The 18,424-nt window shown below is 40.6% G+C and overlaps 1 protein-coding gene across 1 annotated transcript in view; it reads right to left on the bottom strand.

Annotated features, from left to right (window-relative positions):
* Positions 1 to 18,424, bottom strand: part of ZMAT4 (zinc finger matrin-type 4) — a 347,902-nt gene that overhangs the window by 146,662 nt on the left and 182,816 nt on the right. The window contains exon 4 of the mRNA XM_047856658.1: positions 11,576 to 11,732. Coding sequence (XP_047712614.1) covers positions 11,576 to 11,732 — 157 coding nt within the window. The remainder of the gene's footprint in view (positions 1 to 11,575; positions 11,733 to 18,424) is intronic.

The raw sequence follows: 18,424 nt of genomic DNA, 5'->3' as shown, positions 1-18,424 counted from the left end.
GACCCACTGATCAATATAGATCCTTGCTTTATGTGTGCTTCTGTTTAAAGATACCTTATTTAATATACATTCTTGATTCATTAACATGTAACTCAAAGTCAACAATATACAACTCATGCCTAAACTAAGCTAAGTTAAATGTATGTATTCTTGCCATAAGTCACATCCCAGCCTTCTTGCATTTAGAAACACTAGACAGCACTCCAGCACTACCTTTGGGGGGCATTTTAAATAATAAAGTCACCAACAAAACCCACAAAAATGTGTAAAACCTGGCACTAAATAGATTGCAAAAAAAGACATTTATTTGCAGTATGAAATTTGAAACAAAAGGCCAAGGATTGCCTTATTCATCCTCAGCTAAGAAAATGCCCATGAGGCAACTCAAATTTTTCACCATTTTACACATGTCTACAAACAAACATTAATGTGCTGTGAGTGTTGATTTTGTTGTTACGAATAAATCTTAGTGAGTAGGTGAATTCACAAATACAGAAGTTGCAAATAATGAATATTGACTGTGTGTATGTGTGTCCTTACCTACATATATTTACATACAATAATGTACTCATTCAACACTTACTGGTGTGGCAGGCGCTATATTAAGTATTACATATACCGTCTCCTTTATTATAATAATTCTGGTATCTAAGTATTACCATCATCTTTCCAATATGAAATGGAGGGCTGGAGAAATAAAATAACTTGCAAAAGTTCACACAGGTATACCGATTGTAAAACTGAGTCTGACTTCAGAGCCTTCATTTATATGCTATTTAAAAGGATTTGTGACAATCACCTAGGCAGTAGTCTCATTGTTAAAATACATTACTCTGTATTTCACCTATTTTTACCAGGAGAAAAAAAAATTCTTTCAACGAAGCAAGTGGACACTCAAGACACTTCCTATAAAGTTAGAAAACCACTGCTTTTAATCATTATATTTAACTGAAATTTAAATAACCACGGTAACTTACTTTGAAAACAAAGCTAGGGGCGCCTGGGTGGCACAGTCGGTTAAGCGTCCGACTTCAGCCAGGTCACGATCTCGCGGTCTGTGAGTTCGAGCCCCGCGTCAGGCTCTGGGCTGATGGCTCGGAGCCTGGAGCCTGTTTCCGATTCTGTGTCTCCCTCTCTCTCTGCCCCTCCCCCATTCATGCTCTGTCTCTCTCTGTCCCAAAAATAAATTAAAAAAAAAAAAAAGAAAAAAGAAAACAAAGCTATAGAATTTAAATGCCTATCATTATTCTCATGTATGCTTCCAATTTCCACTCATCTAACAAATATTTATTAAATGCCTACTATGTGCCAGGAAGTGGTCTACATGCACTCATCATCAGAGCCATTATGCTGTAATGCCTCTGGAACACACTTCAAAACTATTCTCTCAATCTTCTACTGTTAAGACATACACACATCACAAGAACTTCAAACTCTTAAGGGTCAAAAATGAAAAAGTTTACTGCTGAGTCTAATGCCATTTCCTGTCAAACCAATGATGTCTGAGAATTACATAAAAGAGAGTGCTCAATATCCATTTTTTCTAAGAATGATAGATGTATTCATAAAAGTTTATATGTGAAACAGTAACTTTAAGGGACAATGAATTAACCAGGATAGATTAGGCTCTTCTGCAATAACAAACAACCTCAAAGTATCACAATAAAGGCATCTTTCTTGTTCTTGAAAAGTCTAATGTAGGTTGAATGGCCCTCCTCCGTCTTGTAGCCTGGTCTTAAATTAATGCACATTACATCTACACACGATTAACTCAAAGTCTGGGGAATGCAGGAAGCAAATGGATTTTGGATGACTAACGTGTCTACCACAAACGCAAATTAATTTTCTTGTTAATCCTAAATACGATACCTAACTATTGAGATTACGGATAATCTTAAAATTTCACTTTGATTAATGGTAGATAGTGGGGGAATACTTGTGGTTTAAAACTTTTTTTTTCCTATGCTTCGGATTTCTTCTACACAATTCATATTCTTTTGGAAACAAAATTTTAAGAACAGCTAAATGATGTCTTCTTTAGAATTTTGAGTAAGAACAAAGTCCCATTCTTGTTTCAATTATCTTGTTTGTATGGGTTTATCATGAGAAAAAGGGGAAAAACACTAGCTAGCAAGCATAATATTAGGGCCTGTGACCTGTGTCATGTACCATCACTTAAAAGAAGTTGGCTTGGGTAAGGTGTTAAATAGTGCCCCCCCTCACATTTCAAATTCATGTCCACACAGAATTTCAGAATGTGAACTTATTTGGAAACCAGGTCTTTGCAGATGTAATTGGTTATGCTGAGAGGAGGTCATAGTGAATGAGGGTGGGCCTTACTGGTGTCTTTAAAGTAAGAGGAAGGACACAGAGATATACAGAGAGGATGGGCATATGAGATTGGAGCCACAAAGTTAGAATGCCAAGGGAAGCCAGCAGCCACCAGAAGGTAGGAGGAGGCAAGGAAGGAGGTTTCCCTAGAGCTTTCAGACAGAGCACAGCCCTGCCCACATCTTGATCGTGGACTTTCAACATCCAGAACTATAACAGAATAATTTCTGTTATTTTAAGCCCCCCAACTTATGATAACTTGTTGCATAAGCCCTAGGAAACTAATATAGTTTGGATGATAGATTTCAAATAAGTACTAAAACTCAGGAATTACAACTATATTAGGATGTTGGCAAAATCTGGGTAATATTTATCTGTTTAGTTTTCACAAATATCTTAGAATTTTAGACCTATTGGAGACATTAGCTGTCACTCAAGTCTTATAGCTTCTCTGGAGACCTTTCTTGCTCTCAACAAGGGGAAGACCCTGGGTTTTCTTCATTCTCAGCTCTCGGAGTACCTCCCCAATGTAGAGGTCTCAAACATTTCTCTGCCCTCAGTCACATCAATCCATTGATCCCTGTTCCAGTGCTTCCCCTGCTCCTCACAGGTGTACAGCCCAGGAAAATGCTGGCATTTTGTGTATAAACCCACACCAGCACCATTTTCTCTGTGCTGCCTCTTCCTTGAGATCATTCGCTGTCAGGATCAACAAACCTTTTGTGGAAAAGACCACATAGCAAATATTTTAGGCTTTGTGGACCATATGTATCCTGTCACAACTATTCAGCTCTGCCAGTGTAGCCCCCAAATGGTCTTGACTGAAGGTAAGTGAATGTGTATGGTAGTGTCCCAATAAAACTTTATCTATGGACACTGAAATATGAATTTTATATACTTTCCCTCTGTCACGAAATATTTGATTTTTTTTAAACCATTTACAAACAAACACTTTTGGCTGTCAGATCAGACAGTAGGCAGCAGGTCAGATTTGGTCCTCAGGCCAAAGTTTCCTAATCCCTGATTTAGATCAGTGGTTCCTGACTAGAGTCAGATTTGCCCACTAGGAAGCACTTGGCAATGTCTAGAGACATTTTTTTTATTGTTACAACTAGTGGGGCTCTTCTGGAATCTATTGGGTAGAGGTCAGGGATGCTGCTAAACAGAACAGCCCCTCCCCCAACTGAGAATGTCATACTGCTGAGTGAGAAACCCCGGTCTAGAAAAAGGATTCCTTTGAGGAATTGAGACCTTTCCCTAACAATCCCCACTGGTTAGATGGTTATTAAGGCCTTACTTAAGGTCTCTCCTCATAAATTCTTTTCAGACATCTCCAACCACAATTAGTTTGACCTCTCTTCAATATCCTATTGTATTTGTAAACATTCACACTGTGTCATATATTGTTTTCCAGTGCCTGTGTTCTCTCCTACTACATGGGGAGCCTCTGGAGCGCAAGGAGTGTCTTATTCACTTTCTTATTCTCAGGACACAAGATGTTTGTTAAGGGGAACTAAGCTAAGAAAATAATGAAATGAAACCTCCATATTATGGGGCATCTGAATGGCTCAGTTGGTTAAGCATCCAACTCTTGATTTCAGCTCGGGTGATGATCTCGCATTTCATGGGTTCGAACCCTGTGTCAGGCTCTGCACTGACAGTGTGGAGCCTGCTTGGAATTCTCTGTACCTCTCTCTCTGCCACTCCTTGCATGCTCTCTCTTCCTCTCTCTCAAAATAAATAAACTTAAAAAGAAACCCTCCATGCTATGAATTCCCTTATAGCAGATACCCAAAGAGGGAATTTCAACTTTGACAGAGAAATTACTTCTATCCCTTAGGGTGGACATTTTCTGTTTGAGAATTCCAGCTTTGTTGGGTGAGTCAATCACCAGCAGAAGGACCCATGCTCCACATAATATGAACTACCTTTGGCCAGAAAACCTAGAAGGACTGGAGCTGTCTGAACCTCTACTCAATGAGAAGCTCCACTGTGAGCCAGCCAAGACTTCCCACAGCCACCTCTTGAAGCATCAGTGACAAACCTACAAGCATCTGTTGAGCTCATGCACTGCCTTACATGAGGCTAGGGCAATTGAGGCCACAGACAATGATGGATTTTGCAGAGTCACCCAGCCCTGAGTTTGTTCTTCCTGCTTGTCAGACCTGACATGTCTGATGCCCCTTGGATTCCCAACTCAACTTTCCTCCCCACCTCCTGATTTTCCCTCATCCTTACCTTGAGATCTTCAGGGCTCACAGCTCATATCTGCCCCCACCCCCAGCCTGTGCACTGGCTGTGCTTCTTCCTAATACCACTGCTATCAGCTAGTCCACAACCTGGAGAGCCAGGACAGCACCTTTATTAGCTCCCTCCTAACACACATCCAAAGCCCCCAGCATACAATCCAAAGCCTCAGTGGCCAGCCTTTTGAGCATTCAGACTATTTCTCCCATCCTCCAATTTAAGCTCTGTTCAAATATGGTCTCCTGCTTACTTCTATTAGCTCTACCCTTCCTCCTGTCTGTCCAATCACCCTGGATTAATGTTTCATTTGGCAGATTTCTGTGGCTGTTTTGATTCCTCTCTTCCCCCAGGTTTCTGTGACCTCATACCCTAGCCCATACTTGTACGCTTGTACTTGTCCTCAAGCATGGACTGAACACCAGGTTACATTTTTCTGTCACTCTCTGTCATGGGGAAGAACATGGCAGGCAAGCTTGTGTACGGGAATGTGGCAGAATTCAGAATAACTGTGGAGATGTGGTTCCTCTGTGAAGAGTGCTTATAGACCAATGGGTGAAGAAAACTCACCCAAGGGACACGGCCTTGGACAATGGACAGTAAGATATTTTAAGTGCAAAATTATATGGCACAGAGTTCAGGGGAGAATAAATAAAAATAGCTCCATTTCCTCAGTGGACAGAACTAAGATTGGTTGAGCTCCTTGTGATAAGCATTTTATATCTATTAATCAGCTTGTGTAATTATCACGGAAAACCCTTGACATAAGTAATAGCATTATACCCACTGTACAGATTGGGAAAAGGAGGCTGAGGCAAGTGAAGTCCTCTGCTAATAAAGGATGGGACCCAGATATGTCCAACTTCAAAGCCCATGCCATACTCGTATTGCCAGCAGCCGTGATAGATTTCAGAGATGGCATGAGACCTGAATTGAGCCTTGGAAGATGAATGTATTGAGATCTACAACAGGTAGAGGGAAAAGGGCATCTTGGATATAGGACGGTAGGAGGGAAGACACAGAGGGCTGATGATGCAGGAGACCTGTTTGGCCTGTGTGTAGAGAAGATAGAAGAAATGAGGTTGGAGGTATAGAAAAGTTAACTTGTACAGGCTCCTGCACGCTAGGAAAAGAAATTCACCTTGGGGCCCCTGGGTGGCTCAGTCAGTTAAATGTCTGACTTTGGCTCAGGTCATGATCTCTTGGTTCCTGAGTTCGAGCCCTGCATCAGGCTTTGTGCTGACCACTTAGAGCCTGGAGTCTGCTTTGGATTCTGTCTCCCTCTCTCTCCACCCCTCCTCAGCTCATGCTCTGTCTATCTTTCTCTCACAAATAATAAACACTAAAAAAAATTATTTAAAAAAAATAAATTCACCTTGACATCATAGGAAATAGACCAGAAGTTTTATACAGTATAGTATTAAATTGTGTTTCGGGAATAGACTCTGACACAAAGACAGACCTTTTGCCCCTCAGGCAATCCCCTGACAAGAGTTATGTGAGCGCTGTCTACATTGCACTTGAGGTTCCCCAAGGTGGATATGTGAGAGGTACATATGGAAGTGCCTTCTTTGGCCAAGGGCTTACTTAGGTCAGTGTCTATCCTGTGGCTGCAGTTAACAAACTACCATAATTTTAGTGGCTTACAACAACCTTATTACATTATCATTCTAGATGTCAGAAATCTTAATGCCATAGGGAATCTTAATTTCTCCTTGCTGTGTAACGCATATTCATAGGTTCTGGGGACTGGGACATGGACATCTTTAGAAACCACTGTTTGGTCTCCCACAGTCAGTGATCTTGCCCTGGGGGCTCGATCACTGGCAGATCTGCAGTCATCGAACGTACCCTTGTAGGCCACCCAGGCAGCCACGTGGGAAAAAGTACAGCGAAGTGCACAGGACCCCAGAATGAAGCTATCAGGCAGTGCATGGCTCTGTCTGGTTACTTGTCCTCCTCATTCTGTTGGAAGTGCTCACTTTCACCCACAGACTCAGCTCCCTGTGAGGGGCTTCCAGGGCCAGATCCCAGCCTTACAGATGCAGAACTAAAACAGATGCAGCCTGACCTCTAAGGTTTGGCATCAGCCTCTGGCCCTTTATCATTCTGCGTTTCGCTTTGCTAACAGAGCTTCTTCCACATCTCTGAGATCTATGCCCTCTCAGGGCTCTCAGTGGGGTGTCTGGTTCCTCCTTTTATCCTCCAGAGATCTTGAGTTCTCATCCTAAAAATGATTTACTATTGCATCTACTTGCCACTTACCAGTTCCAGATCCAGGGTCCTGCCCCCAGCTTAGTGATAGGGTCTCTCTCCTCCCGATAGCTCCCCTTCCCGCCCAGCAGTCTCCTCAGCTCCATGGCCAGCCCTTCCCCCCATGCCCACCAGCGCTGCTTCACTCCAGTGGGCAGCTCCTGTGCCAGGCCCTGCTTCGGTTCATGGAACTCATCCCAGAAAGACTTGCCTCCAAGGATACACACACAATGTCCCTGTGTGCTGTTCCCGAGGTAGTATTTGAACAACCCCACATTAACCAGGAAGTCAGTCTTTGGTAGAAGAAAGGAGTTGGGCTGCACCCCCATCAACTTATTTACCACATGTTCACCTTCTACTTTCCAAAGCTCTTTAAATCTATTGTTTGCTCTGCAAAAGGGCCTGTGAGGTAAACACATCCAGTGTTAGATTTAAATGACAGATGAGAAAACTGAGGTTGGAAAGGAGAACGAACCTAGCAGAGATCACACGGCACCTTAGGCCAAGCTGGGGCCTGGGCTCCTATCTCCCAACTCCCAGGCCAACATTCTTTCTGCCTATCGGCTCAGTGGGTCAAGCCTTCAGGTAGTATCAGGCTGAGAATCCGGTTGGAAGGATTTTAAATGTCATCTAGGCCAATGTCCTGGGATGGAACCCCTGAGGAAATGCCCTGTGGAGTATCAGCCAGCTTCTGCTTCAACACCCCTCCCCAACCCCCTGTCACCCATCACGCCCCAGTCCTATGTCAGCTCTAGGACCTGTTACTCTGGGAGGGGCAGCTTACACAGAGTACCTGAGCAGGCATTGCCATCTCCGCCATCCTGACTCAGTTGGTTGGGTTTCCTTTTGGTTTCATTACAGAAATCTAGTATCTCTGAATCTTAATAATCTTTTTCTTATCTTGAGCTCAGATCTGACTCTTTAATGTTCTACCTACTCATTGGGTACATTTGTTGCATCCAAGCTCACACACACACTCCCTCACTCACACACACAGTCACATTCATGCACACACACACATACACAAACACATACTCTCACATATTCTCACAAATTCTCTCACACTCATGCACACATGCAAACACACACTCTCATATGCTCACAGTCTCACACTCACACATGCACAGACACTCTCACATAGTCTCACACACATTCACACACACACATATCCTCACACATTCCCTCACACACACATTCACATATTCTCACACTCATACATATACACTTTCTCATATTCTCACAAATGCTCTCTATACTCCCACATGCACACACATATACACACTCTCAATCACACACACATATTCTCACACACTCACACTCATGCACACACTCATATTCTCATACATAGTCACATGTTTTCACACATTCTCTCTCTCTTTCTCTCTCTCTCTCTCTCACACACACACACACACACACACACACACACACACACCAGAAATCTCTTTTTTCCCATGATGACTTTCCAAAGATTTGCCCCTGAGCAATCTGTTTTCCATGGTAAACCACCCCTGTTTCCTTTATTCTCTCCCTAAAGAGAGGATTTTCATGACCTTCACTGTTCTGGCCTCTGACCTACACCTCCTCTAAATCCTTCTCACAGTGTGGCAAATGACCTGACTACAGCAGGTAGTCAGCCTCTGATTTGGCCAAGACCTCCATGCTGAGGTCCACTGACCCTATGAGAACAGGGTGGGCCTAGAATTCTCCTCAAGCTTTCATCTTGGAGCAGGACCTAGAAAAGCATGAACAGGAAAAGAGATTCTGAAACGCACTAAGCAACAAGAATGGGAACTGGTATTTGTCCCAGCAGGTCTGTCAAGCTTTTCAGAAATTCTAGTAAACATGCTCCCATCTGGAGAAGACAACTCAAACTGCAATAATTCTGCAGGATATCGAGTTGATGCTTGATCAAAGCACATCTTGCGTAGGTGGAAAGGTAATGATTCACAGATACCGATTGCTCACCCTCATCAGACGGAGTAGCTGGGGGAAGCAGTGACTTGTGTTTCAATTATCCCTACCCAGAAATCGCTCTGGTTCAAGAGCCTGTTATTCTTGGAGAGGTAACTTACACAGCATCCCCGAGCAGGGGATTCGCTTCTCTCTAGCACCTTAATCCAGTTGGTTGGGTTTTATGTGTTCTTTTTTTTTCCTTTGGTTTTCATTACAGAAATAATTTCAAGCCAATCTGATGGAGTATGCAGAGAAGTTCTTAGATGTGCATCGGGCAGCCACAGCTTCGAGGGTGATATCCTTCAAGAATGGCCACTGGGCTTGGCCTCCGGCAGCAAGAAAAAACGTCAGGCAATCCTGACTCTATTCACAAACTGGAGGGATTGAGCTTAGTAGCTCAGGAAGCCCATGACTGGGTATTCTTTTCTGGTGCCTCTAGGTCCTTATCCTTACTTCGCAGTAACTGAATTTGTGTGTAAGACCAAGCCTCAACCTATATATCCTTGGTCTGGAAACCAGGTTCCTGATTTGTTCCTTATACTTGACTTCCAGCTCAGTACTCTTGTCTTAAATAATGGTGTCCTGTCACTCTCTCAACAGCCTTTACTTTCACCAGCCTGCAGCCAGGGCCCTGCTACCACCTGCCAGACTTTCCCGATGCTGGTACCCAGCTTGAGTCTCTGCAGGATCTCTGTATCCAGATTCTCTGTTGCTAGGTTCCACTCTCCTATTAAGCCCTCAAATCCTTATCCCGTGCCACACCTCCCAATGCCTACTCTCTGCTTATACTTGTACCTAATGACTCATCTGGCTCTAGAAGGATACACTGCTTCCTCTGCTCCCTGCCAGCAGCTGGGTCGACACTAACCCAAGCCCAGGGACCAATTTAGCCTCCCAGACCCTCTAATTCTGTTTGGTGTTGCCATCTTCCAAGACCCTTTCTGCTGTAAGCAGCTTCCGAGAGAATGGGTGAGAGCCTGAGCTACAGAAGGGGATGTGCAGCCCGAGAACCATGAGCTAGTTGAGAGAGGGAGATGCAGGCATAAGGCAACTGAAATCTGTTTTCTCAGCCCCAAGCCACAAGTGGATCAAGCTACTTACCCCCCACCCTCCCTCCCTCCCCTTCTTCCCTAACTGGCAATGTGATTTTGCTCATACTGAGGATTGGGCCAGCTCTGTGGACACCAAGACAAAGTCATTGAGTAAAGGGTGCAGTTTAAGTGCTCCTGATTTTTCCTTGGGAATATACTGTTGGGAACTAACAAATTACCCCCAAGTTATATTTACCAGCTCGGAGGGTATTTGAATTCAGAAAAACAAACTGGTACTTGCTTATCTGGAGGATGTATTTAAATTCACAAAGAACCATTTGTGCCATGTGGTGTTTTTTTTCCTTACAGAAAGAATAACTCTCCCCTTTGCTAATTGACATGATAAACAAAGATCCAGCTTCTCCTCTCCCATCACTACCTCCAAAATTAAATTTAACAGCAATTCTCTGCTTAGGCAGAAAGAACAAATGGGCTAGTTACTCATTCGTGGAAAACAGGTAGAAATTTTCCAGTGACGGTTTCTTTGAGGTGTCTATTTTAAGAAATTTGTTGGGGAGTAGGTTACAAGGTGAATATCCAACCTTTAAGAGAGCAGGAATAAGGAGTTTCAACTGAGTGGCTGCTTATAAAATGCTAACACACAGAGTGTGCCCAGGAACAAGCTGAGCTCGGCTCCAGATTTCAGGTGTTTCGCAACCCCGTCCTGTATCTGAATGTCATAGCCACCTTCACAAAAACAATATCCTTCAGTTAAACTAGGTAGAAAAATATAGTGAAAAGATTCCTTGCTATTCTCTAGGTGAAAGAAGATATTTTTCTTAAGGAAAACACTGGCGAGAATAAAAGCCAAGTATTGTTTTAGGCTCTCTCCAATCTCCAAAATACCATTTAAAAAATAATTACTCCCACGATTTATGCATGATTCATTAGACAAAAAGATAAAATGCACTGCTAAATTTTAATTGCATTGGAAGAGTAGACATCATGAAATATATCCCCAGCTTCTTGGGATTATAACCCAGGCTAGTAACATCCTCGCCATAATTTAAACCTTGTCCAAATAGTCTAACTTGATTCAACATCAACAGTAGTTTAGTTTCATAATTTGATACACTTATGAAGAATTATTTTAGTTAAGCAATTACAGGGTCAAATGATCTTTTATCAATAATTAAGCTTCTTCTTGTCGAAGTTAATAGGCTGGAATCATAGACAAAAGATATGTCACCTCAGTGGGGGGATACCTTAGTTGTCTGCAAAGAAGCATTTTAAAGACCACAGTTTTCCTCCTCCACACCCTCACCAAGATAAGAGCAGGATGATATCCTGCATCATACTGAGACAGACAGTGAATATACCCACTCTACACAATACACTACCCATTCCATACGGATTACACACTGAAGCTAAGAAGAATAGCATTCCTTACGTAATAGGTATAGTATCTTATATAATATATGATAAATATGATAGACAACATCTTGCAGGATGTAAACAGCCTTGCAAAAGATGCCAGCTGCTGAATTATTAATCTGAAGGAGCCAGGGTGAGAGAATGAGAATGTGCAATTATATATAACCCTCTGATGACAGCAAAGTCTGCTGTCCCATTCCTTTAGGTTTTGAAGGCTATCTACCATTAGGTTCTATTCAGGCAGCCTCTTCTGAAGAAGAAGCACAATTAATGGGATAGGCATGGTTCCTGGACTTCAGTATCTCCCATGATCATTTTCATACACATACCTGTTGTCTTTAATGGGGTTTTCTCTCCTAGCAACAGTTTTAACCTTTTGGCATGGATTTTGCCTTGATAATGTGAGTCAGCCACCACTGCCGAAGTAAAGGACATGTTACAGAGTGTACAGCACTTATTCTTATCCACCATATCAGCATCACTTCCCTGCAAAGAAGAGAGAGAGAGAGAAAACATTAGCGAGAACCCGAAGTCCTAAAATTTCTTTTTTTCCCCATTCCATTCTGTTGCAAATGAGATGTACCAAAAACTTTCTTATTGAATTGTCTAGTTTTTGCTCTGCAACATTTTTTTATTCATGATAATCATTATCAAACATTTTCAGTTACTGACTTCAACCTACATTTATTTGGTGGCTACTCTTGCCAGACACAGGGAATATAAGACACATGCGCAGATATGAGTTGTCCAAAGAAAAACAGGGCCCACAATTAGGTGAGAGCACACTGTGTCTGGCACCATGAGGGAAATGGTCTCTAATTGCACCCATTATGCTCATTAAAGTAAGTAAAATATCAGAGTTCAGATGACCTGAATTATTTAGCAGAAATTATCATTTGGCATTCAGCTCTGTCTTTCACCAATTTTAGCCTCACCAGGATACATGGCCACATGTTCAAGATTTTCTTTTTTAAGATTTCTTTAGGAAGTTGAACATTTTTCATAATTAACTTGAGTGTATATCATAAAGCTATGATGACCATGCTGGCTGAATTTTCTAGGAGAGTGTGTGTAATTTCCTTTTCTTTGGGAAAGGTGATTAGTTAAATATGGCACAGAATACTTAAATCCAGCTTGATTTTTATTCTTTTGTAAGACAATGGAAATGAATCATGATTCAGAAAAAAATAAATCCTTTGTCAGATCATGTGACCTGGCTATTGTGCACAAAGATCACCAATTGCCTATATTATACAAGGGGAAAATGAAAATTTGGGCTCTCCTCCTGCCTAGAGACTGAGAGAAAGGCAGACTCAGATAAGGAGTTAATCTAATCCTCAGTGGAATAGTCATAGCAAAGCATCTTTTTGTTAAAGAGCAGCCTTGGATGAGGATCTGGCCCCACAATAGCCCCTTCTCTTATTCCAAGCAGGCTCAAAGAATGCAATGTAAAATAGCATGAGGAGAGGATGAAGGTGGGGCTAGGATGGGAAAAGGGAATTATATATTTTCTGCAGAACAGTAAGATGTCCAGACTGCTAGAGAGATGTTGCCTTGCAAATTAAATGGCAGTCGGAAAACTAACTCCTTCCTCCTTATGGCATTCATCGGTAATAGCTCTCATAATTAATGTTCGTCTTTGGGAGAAGTGTAGTGAGGGGTGTGGGGGCACCTACTGCCATTTATTCTCTTGACCTCAGATTATTAAATCTTAGTGTGTCTCCCCAACCCTTTTATCAGAGTTAATGGGTGAGATTTAAGAAATGTTCCTTTTGGAGGTGGGGGGCCATTGAGGAAATAGATCCTGTATACAGACGAGGAGCTCCCCTAAAGGTCCTTTCCTGGACAGAGAAAACACTTAGGGCAAGAAACCTGGGTAAGGCATGAGGCTGTGTCCACTGAGTGATCCTTGCTGATGATTTAAAGCTTTGAGTTACTTTGAGTTTTCCCCTTACACTCAGTTAAAATTAAAAAAATCACCAACACTTTTACACCTTTGTGGTATATACTGTGGAAACTAACTGGACTAAGCAGTACAGAAAGAGTTGGTTTTTCGTCACCTACTTCTGCAACCAGGCCTAGGAGACGCCACAGCACCCATGCAGGGGGTAAAGCCCAGGAATATCAGGAAATTACAAATCAGGAAATTACTGAAGGGTTTGAGCCCAGTAAATAAGGAGTGGATACCTCATGAGGGCTGAAAGACCCAACTGGTACTTTACCCTATATGTTAGAGGATATTGGCCTTGCATATAAAAAAGAAGAAAGAAAGAAAGAAAGAAAGAAAGAAAGAAAGAAAGAAAGAAAGAGAGAAAGGTTGTCAAAGTGAAAGTGGATACTTAAATTACTCATTTTTCACCTTCTTATACATAAGTCAAAGCACATCATTTTTCTTAAAATTAGGAACAAGATCATAAGCCAAAACCTAACCTACACTTTACACCTATTTACAATCTGTGCATCCCTTCTGCGTTTCTATCAAAAGTGCCAGCCAAGCCTAGCCTTTCTCCCTGTAGTTCTAAGATGTAGACATTTCCACAGAAATGCTAGAAACCCAACAAAGTGGCTGGTGTCAGTATATGAAGTGTACTCAGAAATAGTTTCTAGGGCAAAGAGCTGAATTTAAATTGGATAATGATCAATCAATTTATGATATTCCTTCATTCAACACATTTTTAAGGACCTGCCATATATGTAAGATGCTGTGCTATATGAATATGACTCTCTTCTCTCTTCTTAAGGAGGTTGAGACCAGGAGAATTGGAGAAGGTACTCAGAAAATAAAAAGGAAAATAGTATACTCAAGAAAATACAGTCTCCTATTAGACTCACACTCTCCCAATTGTAAAGTAAAACAAAACGAAACAAAACAAAACAAAACAAAAAATAAAACAAACAAACAAACAAAAGCACTAACATAAATTAAGGCTATTTGTGTAGATTTTCATCAACAAGCCTTTCTCATGCCTGGAATGCTCTTTCTCATCACTTCTTGTCTAATCCAGTCTTTCTAGAATCTGCTTCATGGCTCAGTTTAATCATCACTTCCTTGAGATGAAGCTTTTTCTGCCTCCCTCTGTTGTCCTGCAAAATTGAGCACTGACCTTAGAGTCCTCTATGTGTCCTGTACGTACTTCTTTTATAATAGAACACTGAAGTATTACATGTGTCTTTTTTCATATTTGATCTCCTTACAAGCCTACAAAACTTCTTTAAGATCAAGGAAATCATCTCTGAAGGTACTGAAGCCCCAGCACCTGACACAATGCTTGACACCCAGGGGGACTTACAGATGTTTACTGAATAAGCAGGACTGAGTGTTGGTTTGTAGGATTAATAATTTGCATGATGTGAAGATCAGAAGAGGAGACAGATAATGCAAGGATGTCACGTTGTGAGCCAGAAACTTTCAGACTGTCAGGAAGATGGCCATAAAAAGAACCAGAGGAATCAGCAATTTATAAACTAACTTGTGGGTTCAAGTAGGGGAACACTGTGTCCTAAAATTTGTTAGTTTCATCATAGTTTTAATATATATTCCTAGCTTTCTGCTCTCCTGGGAAATCTCATTCACATAATCATATAGAAGAATCAAATAAGAATAATAGAAGAATAATAGAAGAGAAGAACCAATGGTTAGGCAAGAAAATATCAGGAAATGTAGCTATGTCATAGTTGTAGAAGAAGGACCAAGAAAGGGTAAGTGTCTGACAATAGAGAAACTGTAATAGTGCCCTGAGAAGTTAAGCAGCCTTTGAGGCCAGCAGGACATGTTTATTGGATATTTACTGAAGGATCCAATATACCTCACATAAAGCAACCATAAAGACCACCAACTCTGACTATTCTAATGACTCTGGTGGAGACACAACTACCCAGAAAGAATCTCAGTACTAACCAAATAAATGTCTGCAAAGTGCTAGAATTTAATTGTGTATTCTTGGCTATCTAAATACCAAATTAATGGCTTCTTACAGGTACAGATCATATCATCTTTACTGGAGTCTCCCATTGCACTCTGAGCAATATGGATATATGACTCAGGGCAGAAATTCCATAAAGTTTGATGAACTGACCTCAATGAATACATTTAGAGTTTCTGGCTTAAAGAATTAAAGAATTAGCCCCAAGCTATCAAATAAGTGAAGGGGAATCTAATATTGTCCTAAATTATGGGTTTCAAACTGGAGGCAAATTTCACACTTTTTCAATGTAATGTCAATATTGCTGAAAGAAAAAAAAAAGTTTGTGGAGTATCCTAAGCCTGCATAGTCAAAGCATTTTGCAAAGGTTAGAAGTTTTCAGGAGGATTCAATCAAGGTGGAAAACCCTGGCTGCCTGTGGCCAAAACTCAAGTCTTGAAAGTCCTTTTTATGTTTTATAAGTTTTTTTTTTACTTAATTCAGATAACTGTCTTCATTCTCCTTCAGGTGCATGCAAAATCTTAACAGAAGGACTTTCACCTCCAGAATGTCAGAGTGAGAAATTCTGTACAATTACTCTCAGGAAAACAACCATAAATGCTAAAGATTATTTTAAAAAATAAAAATAAAAACATTGTTGAAGTCTCTGGAAATTATACCAAGAGCAAACAGAAAATTAAGAAATATTTATTCAAAAAATATGTAAGAATAGCAAGAGTCTATGGCACTTTAGAAATAACCCTCTCCCTCCCTACCAACCATCAGGTAAGCATGATAGAAGCTCCATTCTGACTGGCTGTGGTCAAGAAAATAGGGCTCCCTCTCCTATCAGCTTCCAGTTAGGGCATATCAGGAAGGCAGAACACCAACATTAATACCCTTTAGTTCCAAGATGCAGAAGACAAATTCTTGGCAATGTAGCCAAGAGATAAGATATTTTCTTCCCCCTACCCACCCTCATTCCTAGGACAGAAGTTCTCTACTAGGCATAGCAGACCAAGAATTTTGGGACCCTGACTGCAATTGCTTCAACTTGCTTGTAGGACAGGGGTTCAATGTCAGGAGAGACAAACTGATAAGACTAGACCCTGCCATTTCTGCCTAGCTAATAAAGCAAGGTTGTCATTCTGGTACAAATAAGCCACTGTCCCTGTTCCCTACTCTGCAGCAAAGGCTCAGAAATTTTTCCATAAGAACAGAAAGTTCCTAAACCCTCTCCAAAGGAACTGACTTTGTTTGAAATAGAGTATTGAAAGGTTTAAACCTAAGGTTCCTCTCAAAAATAATGGAGACTTTGGTGGTAAGCAATTAAGAGAAAGCTGATAGCTCCATTAGAGCAACAAGCTAAACCATAGGCTCGCTAACTTACCAGAGAGAATGAGGGAGATAGCTCAGGGGAGGCTTTCTGGAGTCAGAACAAACTTCAAAGACTTGACTCAAAAACTAGCCTCACAAAAAATACAATATTTAATTAGATCACAGTGTGCAGCATTTACACTCCAGGGCATTGACAAAAACAATAGAGCAATCATCGAGCAATTAGCACAGCCTAAAAGATGGAGTATGATTCCAGTAGTGGCAGGCAGCTTAATAGAGATCAGAGAAAGAAACAGTCAAAGAGAGTCCTATACAAATCCCTGCCATCCCACAGTGACTGTCTCATTCCTAAGGCTGAGCCTCTGAGCAGTGACAGTAATGGCTGCATATCATGGGAAAGTATACACTATTAAAATAGCCTAGCCAAGACATCGGACAAATAAATAAGCAAACAACAACAAAAACAAACCCTGGAACAGGAATGAATCAGTATCCAGCATCACTACAAATATATAAACTAAAATATTCAGTTCTTGACAATAGCAACGATTATAAAAAATGCAAGAAACCTACACACATGAAAACAACAGTAAGGGCTCAGATGTTAAATTTAACTGACAGAGACTTCAAAGATTTGAACAATTACAAATGTGTTCAAAAAATTACAGGAAATCATGCTTAAGGAAGTAATGGAAAGTGTGATGACGATGTGTCATCAAATAAAGAATATCAACGAATGGGGCACCTGGGTGGTTTAGTTGATTAAGTGTCCAACTTTGGCTCAGGTCATGATTTCACAGTTCGTGAGTTTGAGCCCCATATCAGGCTCTGTGCTGACAGCTTGGAGCCTGGATCCTGCTTCAGATTCTGTGTCTCCCTCTCTCTGCCCCCTCCCTAGCTTGCGCTCTATCTCTCTCTCTCTCTGTCAAAAATAAATAAACATTTTAAAAATTTTAGTAAAAGAATATCAATGAAGAAACAGAAATTACATCAAAGAATCAGATAGAAATTCTAAAGTCAAAAAGTACAGTAAATAAAATGAAAAATTCACTACAGGGGTTTTGTAATAGATGTGAACTTACAGAAGAAAGAATTGGTGAACTTGAAGATATATCAATAGAGATTATGCAATCCAAGAGGAGAGAGAAAAAAAATAAAGAAAATTGAATACATCTTCAGAGAAATGTGCAACACTATTAAGTATACCAACATGCGCATAAAATAGTAATACCAGAAGAAGAGAAAGAGAAAATAACAGAAAAAAAAATTCATAGAAATAACGACTGAAACCCTCCAAAATTTGAAGAAAAATATCCATATACACGTCGAAGAAATGCAACAAAATTCAAGCAGAATAAGTACAAAATTATCTATACCCAAAAACATCACAGTAAAAATGCTGAAAGCCAAAACTAAGGGGAAAGTCTGAAGTAGCAGAGTAAGAGAACTCATCACATACAAGGGAACCACAATAAGAATAGCAGCTAATTTCATATCAGAAACACTAGAGGCCAGAAGTCAGAAGGGTAGCATATTCATAGCACTGAAAGAAAAAGAAATCCATCAAACAAATAAAAAAAAAACTTTCAAAAACTTAGGTGAAATAAAGACATTTAGAGATTTTTTTTTTAACTAAGAGAATTTGTTATTAACAGATCCACTTTATGGGAAATACTAAATCAAATTCTTCAGGCTAAAAGCAAGTGACATCAGAAAACAATTTAAATTCTTATGAAAAGAAAAGAAAGGCAAATATGTAGTTATAAATAAAAACAGTATAAATGCAAATCTCTTCTTTCTTTTATTAACTAATTGAAGAGTATATATGCAAAATATTTATTTTTTATATTTGGGACAATAACATATACAAATATAATGTATTGATAATAGCAACACTAAAGAGAGTAGGTGGAAGCAAAGCTGTGCCAGAGCAAGGCA

The sequence above is a fragment of the Prionailurus viverrinus genome, chromosome B1, assembly GCF_022837055.1.
Source record: "Prionailurus viverrinus isolate Anna chromosome B1, UM_Priviv_1.0, whole genome shotgun sequence".
NCBI lineage: Eukaryota > Metazoa > Chordata > Mammalia > Carnivora > Felidae > Prionailurus > Prionailurus viverrinus.
This window is presented reverse-complemented; position numbering and strand designations above follow the sequence as displayed.